Source organism: Arachis ipaensis, chromosome B05, assembly GCF_000816755.2.
Source record: "Arachis ipaensis cultivar K30076 chromosome B05, Araip1.1, whole genome shotgun sequence".
NCBI classification, from domain to species: domain Eukaryota; kingdom Viridiplantae; phylum Streptophyta; class Magnoliopsida; order Fabales; family Fabaceae; genus Arachis; species Arachis ipaensis.
In genome coordinates, this window is record NC_029789.2 from 8,922,738 (window position 1) to 8,929,907 (window position 7,170).

The 7,170-nt window shown below is 34.7% G+C and overlaps 1 protein-coding gene across 1 annotated transcript; it reads right to left on the reverse strand.

Moving 5' to 3' along the window:
* Positions 387-5,551, reverse strand: LOC107642806 (salicylic acid-binding protein 2). Its single transcript, XM_016346282.2, has 3 exons — positions 5,064-5,551; positions 945-1,085; positions 387-835 (listed from the first exon to the last, which is right to left on the reverse strand). The coding sequence occupies exons 1-3, from the start codon at positions 5,451-5,453 to the stop codon at positions 548-550; spliced, it is 819 nt and encodes a 272-aa protein (XP_016201768.1). The 5' UTR covers positions 5,454-5,551; the 3' UTR covers positions 387-547.

Sequence of the window (7,170 nt, forward strand, 5' to 3'; positions counted from 1 at the left end):
TTTCCAACATTCAAACATGGCCTCTCTGTATACTTACTGATAAAGGAAAAACGAATTGAGATAAAGGAAAAAAGATTACAACAATGGGTAAGCATGTGTATGTCAGATTCAAGACCATAAATTAATATCACATGATGCGGCTTTTGGGACCTGAGGATATCGCTAAAGCAAATTTGAAATTTAAACAGTACAATCTTCAAAGGAATCAAAACTTTGATCTTATTTAGAATAATTTAATTTTATATACTATGTATGCCTCCAAACTAAATTAATTAACTTTTAAAGAGGATATATATATATATATATTGAAAAAGACGTATATGGACACTCCTAACATACACATCTAGATAAAAACTTTATCAAACCTACTCGGTCTTGTGGGTCTATATGAATCAATATTCAATACTTTTTAATAAATGGTAGAAGTTTAAAATAAATTAAAGAGTCAAATTGTATTAGAATATCCCCACAAGGTTTTATTTTATTTTATTTTATTTTATTTCATTCTAGTTTAAATAAAGGGAGACATGCATTATTCAGATGCTAATTAATAAAAGGTGTTTGCAATGTGGTGAAGGTAAGAGAAAAGCTCTTGAGGTTTAGAGAACATGGGCATATGATCAGCTTCAGCAATATTTTTCACTTCGCTTTCTGGGTTCCCTTCAATCATTGACAGTTGAAAATCCTTCTTCAACACTTGGTCTTGTTCGCACACTATGTATATTTTGGCCACACTCCCATACTTGTCCCTTGTAACTCTTGTTTGCTCTCGTAACATTTCTTGGTCTCCATAGACACGTGTTGGTCTAAGCAATGACATTGCGAGGGCCATATCCTGCTTATGTCAAGGTTAATTGATTTCATTAGCTTTGTTTTCATTAAAATGAATCAGCTAATTAATTAGGTTTACGTGTTTTAAAACGTTTGAAAAATCAAATACTTACCTCAACTGGAGACAGTTGATATAACTTGGATGCTAAGAATTGAGGCCCAAATATCACAGATCCATTTGGGTTAATAGTATCCTGGGCGTTCTCGTCAAACATAATCTTCGAGTCCATATTAGAGTCCCTTCTTTGGTTATACTGCGAATTTCGCGAATGAAATCATTTTAAGGTTCGGTGAATTGATTCATGTACAAGTTTTCTTTCGCATCAAATAACACCACTACTCAAATTCATCTAGTTTAGCACAACTGAATACCAATTTTATTGATTCGTGAATAAAAGGGATATCAATACAAGAATTTTCTTTTTTTGGGTAAGAAATAAAAAAGCGTTTCTTGCATAGTACGACTACAAAAGTACGAAGGGTCGTGTAGAAACTAGAAACCAGAAAGCCAGTTTTTTTCTGTGCTAAGCAGAAAGGTAGAATGGACAAACTTGGTTAAGAGGTTACATAAGACGAAAGGATAATATTGGGTTGGGCTTTTCTCTCTCAAGGAGAGGCCCAAAGTATTTGAAAACCTACATGTCATATCTAAAACAAGGTCAATTGTAAAAAAATGTAATTAGGCCTGTGGTCCAATAAAAAAAGAATATGGTCAGTTTGGGTTCATTAACCTTTGTTTAACATGTTAAGCACAATTACTTTTGGGTTTTTTACTGTGGGGTTGAATTGTAAATAGAGAGATTTTCTAAGACTAGCAATGACAATTGCTCGAACGGTTATGTTCTGCTAAGAAATGATTGTCATCGGAGCATTTGTCATCGTAATGTGTTGATGTTGTGTTGTAGAGTGGAGAGCGGAGTTAATAGTCGTTATTCAAAAATAGGTAGTTGAAGGGAGTAAATTTCGGAAGTATCTATGGTTGGTGGTTGGAGATGCGGTGTCAATGGAGGTCGTTGGTCTCTGAAATAGATTGCGAGCTCCCATGTGAGAACTAGAAGTCACTAATGTTGTCGTAGTTAAATATGGAAGTAATGACATTGCTGTAGTTAAATCATTCGATCTGTCTTCATCGGTCACCGCTATCCAATCGAAGTCTGATCTTCTTTGACCACAAGTACCTGCTTGCCATTACCACGCCAGCTGCTACCGACAATTTTGACGGTGGATTTCCTTCGACAAGTGCTCTTTCTTTGAGTTACCCGAAATGTGCTCCAAATGTCCAAGCCCTGGTGCGATGCGCCGTCAACAACAAACCAAAAACCCTAACTTAGTCATACCTCATCCTTCACGAATTCTAGAATAAGATTAATGTTTTTAAATTTTTAAATTTTCTAGCATAAATTAATCTAATTTTGTAATTAATAATCTTTCAAAGAGTTTACCTTTTCTCTTAGTGTTTTTTCACCATGATTAACAATCCCAATTTGAAAGTCAAAATCCAAGTGATCCGTCGCCTTATAACTCGATTTTCATTGTGCATTTTGAGTCATAACTCGAGCTTAATTATCATTCATTCTTTGCTTGTAACCAATACCTTCATTACGACTTAATGACCATCATTTTCATCTTAATGACCAAACGGTCATAATTTTATGCCTTTAAAGAAACTTTCTAGATCTAATCTAGGGGACATGATAAGTTCTATTTCATGTCTTACATTCTATATTCATAGAATTATTATATACCTCTTAAACACTGAGTACACAATACTAACTTAAGTATCGAAGTGCTTTTTGCAGGTACACTCCCCCTTTGTTCACACCCTCCACGACGTGATCTACCCCCGGATGAAGAGCTCGGACTCTCGAGACCTATAACTCAGTGTTGAGGACAACAACTCGGCATCGACTCTCCAGAATCGACTTACACCCAGGTTATTCACGCAAGAACACCAACCACTCTTATATGTAAAGACCAAGTTTCTTAAAATTGGTTCGAATTGATCGGTTAAACCGATCAAATCGGGAACCGGTGAGTCGGTGACAATAACGACTCGGGTAATAAGAGAAACCTTCTCTTCCAAAAATCGGGCCAAAACTTTTTTTTTTTTTTTTGAAAGAAAGATCTCAACACTCAAGTAGAGCAAAGTAACTAGTCTAAAACATGAAAATTAACTCTTATGTCATCTCCGGCATAGCCATCAACAACATTGAGTTATTAACCACACCACTCTGTAGCACATGAAAACGACTGATCCACACAGTCTACAACCCGTGTTGTCTTGCTCTGAAAAATGGCATTATTCCGTCGTAGCCAAATAATCCATAACACAGAAAAAACCCAACTAGCCAATGCTTCCGTTGCTCCTTTCTCACTGGCATGAATCTCTAACTCTCAAAGTGCTCTTTCAAGTTACCTGGTGCAGTCCACTTCTGTCCAAAAGCTAAGATTCATACACACCACACCTGCCAAGAGAACTCACAAGTAACAAATAAATGTTGTACATTCTCAACATCTTTCTTAATTACACAATACACATAAATTATCATTCTATTGTAGAATTCTCAATCTGTACAGTCGGTCCTTTGTGTTGACCCTCCCTACTAACACAAACCAAGTGAACATATTAAACTAGCCAGAAATTAGTCAGTCTGACCAAACTAAAAATCGGCCGATTTTTAAAAACTACTCCAAATGATGCTGTTTCACAAATTTGAAATCTCAAAACCCTAATTTTCATTATCCCTAAGCTCTCTCTCCCTCCCTGGCCTCTCCACAGCACATAGAAAAGAAGCACGCAGGCGCGCAACAGAGGGGAAGACTCTATCTCGTTGCCGTTCTTCAACACCCAGCCATCGCCGTCCGCACTGCGCCGTCGTCATCGCAACACGTCTAGTCGCCACACTTGCCCGTGAGTTTTGAGCTTTAGTGTCTGTTCTGAGCTTTCGCCACCTCTGTATCACTGTGCTTCTTCCGCTGTGCTCCTTCTCTGTCGCTTGTTCGAGCTTCAGGCCTTCAACCCTCGTTTCTGTTCTAGCCCGCTGCTATCGCCACGCTTTGACCTTTATTTTGGCCGAGCTTCCACTGCGGTATCGCTGTGCTTTTGCGACTGTTCAGCCCTCATCTGAGCTCCCTCTCCATCTCGTGTTCGAGGCTTCGAGTTCCAGTATCATCCGTTCGAGTTTCAAAATGTCTTTATTGTATTTGGGTTGCTGCCAGTACTTTATTGTTATTGTTTCTTAGTTTTAATTGTTTTAAATTTTATTGTGGTGTTGATATGAGTTCATATTATTGTTATTGTTAATTTGTAAAATTGTTGTTGAAATGTTGATCTTTGATTCTGATTGTTGGGTTGCTGTATTTTTGTGCAATTGTTAATTTAAATAATTATTTTTTATCTTAGTTTATGTTTTTTATTTTGTTAATTTGGTATTATGATAAATTGTTAGAGGTGTTGTGTTTTGGTACTCTGATAGTTTGATTGTTGTATTTTTGTTTCATTATTAATTTAAATAATTATTCATATCTGAGTTATGTTTTTGATCTTGTTATTTTGTTAATTTGATGAATTATTGTTCTTGTAGTATTATTTTTTATTTTGTAATTGTTAATTTGTATAATTGTTGTGATTTGCTATTCATTATTCTTGATATTGGGCTGCTGATAATTAAAATTTATTGTTAGATAAATGATTTCGACGAATTAAATTACAGTAAATTTTTTGTATTTTAATTATTGATGGCAAATTTTAATGTTGGTATTTTATATTTGGTTATTTTTTTTAATTTGACTTTTGATTTATATTTAGATGAAATTATAATATTGTGGTTGATGTAATATTTTTAATTTAAATAATATTAAATTATAATTATGTTTTAGTATATTTATTTTATTATTTTATTATAAAATAATTATTTCAGTTAAACCAAAATTAAACTAATTAAATTAATAAACCAATAATTAAAATGATTTAATGACGGTTCAATTTCCGGAGCCTTGCTATATACTTATAATCGGAGAACACCTGATAGCTATTGTAGTCATAGAAATATTACAGCCACCACAGAACGCACCTTTGTATATTGTATCACTGTGTTCTTTAATTTACTGCTGGGATTATTGTAAATCTCGCGTACAAATTATAATGATGTGTATTTGAGGAGATATTGGATGATGAAGAAATAATATTTGTATTATGAATGAAGGAATAAGAAGAGGGCAGTTATTATCACCTCTTGGTGGAGAGTGAGAAAGCCTCGGTCAGGAGAAGGCATGAAAGCAGATAGAAAGACAGCAGCTGCAATCTTTTTTGGAAACATTTCCATGGCCATGGATATGCTGATACCGCCGAAGCTGTGACCCACCAATATCACTCTCTCCTCTGACTCTGAAGGCAGAGATTCCAGCAACTCCATCAGTGGCTCCACATACTCGGTTATGGAAGCCAGCTCTTGAACCTTCTTTGGATGGATCCCGGAGGCAGCCATGTCCGGGGCTGTCACTTTGTGACCACCAGATTTCAACAAAGCAGATATCTTATACCAGCACCAACCGCCATGGCAGGCACCATGAACCAACACAAAATGCCTTCTCTTCTTGTTGCTCTCCTTCTCCTTTTCCATATCCGTATTGGTTTTCTAGTTACTTCTCCTTGCTCCGTCACTGTTGTATGATGTAAACCTTCTAATGCGTGCTGCCAAAAGTTCTCTTACCAATTCAATTACGTAATGATATAGGCTAAGACTATTAAGTATGACAGCTATAAAATATGAATTTAATTTTCTAGTTTTACGCAAATAAAATTGTGTACTATTATATCCATAAGAAAAAATGACTTATGTTATTAATAATTAAGAGTTGATTTTTTATATTTAGGATAAGTGAAATTTGACAAAAATTTTAAAAATATGTCTAAGTTTTATTTTGTTTCAATTTTGTCCAAAAAGTTTTTAATTTGTATCAAATATATCCTTCATGGCTAAATTTTTAAAAAATTTAAGACTAATCTAACAATAATGCATAAAAATTATATTTGATTTGCTTGTGTTAAAGGGTTGTTCTTATGAAATTGCTGTTGAATCGGTCTTAAATTTTTTGAAAAATTAGTCGTTAAAAATATATTTGATACAAATCGAAAATTTTTGAAACAAAATTAAAATAAAATAAAACTTATGAATATTTTTAAAACTTTTGTCAAATTTTAAAGATAATCTAGCCTCTTGAAAACATTTTCTGTGTATATACAATTTTTTTTCCTCTTGATATATCCGGCATTCGGGTGTTGCCGGCCACACAGATTTCCAAAGACAATTAACTAGTAACACATAGGACAATATTGAATACATTTATTTATGGATATATCTTCTTCATCATTCATAAAAAAGCTAGTTAAATATTTGTCAATTGTCATACATATTAAGATGCATGCTAATAAGAGGTGGTTGCAATGTGGTGAAGGCAAGAGAAAAGCTCTTGTAGTTTAGATAACTAAAGATCCTTCTTGATCGCTTGGTCTTGTTCGCACATTATGTATATACTTTGGCCACGCTCCCATGCATACTTTTCCCTTGTAATAACTCTTGTTTGCTCTCGCACCATTGGGCTTACTAGATTTTTGGCACCTCATCAAACATAATCTTCGAGTCCATGTTAGAATATTGCTTGGAAAAACTTTCAAGTGTACATCACACTGAAATTTACTGAAATACTAATATATTGTATACTTAAAAGCTTTTTTATAATTTTTTCCTGTGCTGAGAATTTTCCCAACCAGCTCAATTAATTGATAACTATGGGGGTGTGTGGTTGGAGGGAATGCAACTATATTCCCAGGAATTTTGATATGGGAATGATTTATTTCCATGTTTGGTTCAAGATCTAGAAAATCATTCCTAAGTACATTTTGTTCTAGGGAATTGAATTCCCACCAATTTAATTCCCATCTCTTCCCTGGTTATCTTTCATTCCAATCTCATTGGAATGTATATAATGAAACAAAAAGACTAAATTACCCCTGCTATTTAATACATATTTCAGCTTCTTCTTCATTTCTCTCTGAAGAAGGAAACGGCGAAACCCTAGCAGAGCTTTGTTTTTGTCCCCAAATCAGTGAGACTTCACCAACGCTACCGCCACCGGAGCTGCGCCGGCGCCACCGTTACCCTAAACGGAAGACTGGTCTCCTTCTCTTCTTCGAGTTCATGTTCGCATTGCTTCTCTCTACGAATTCTCTTTGAATTCTCTTCGAATCTCTCATTAAGGTTTGAGTTTTTTTTATGCTTTCTACATCATATTACACTAATTTTCTGCAATAGACTGCTAATTTGATTATTTATTTTC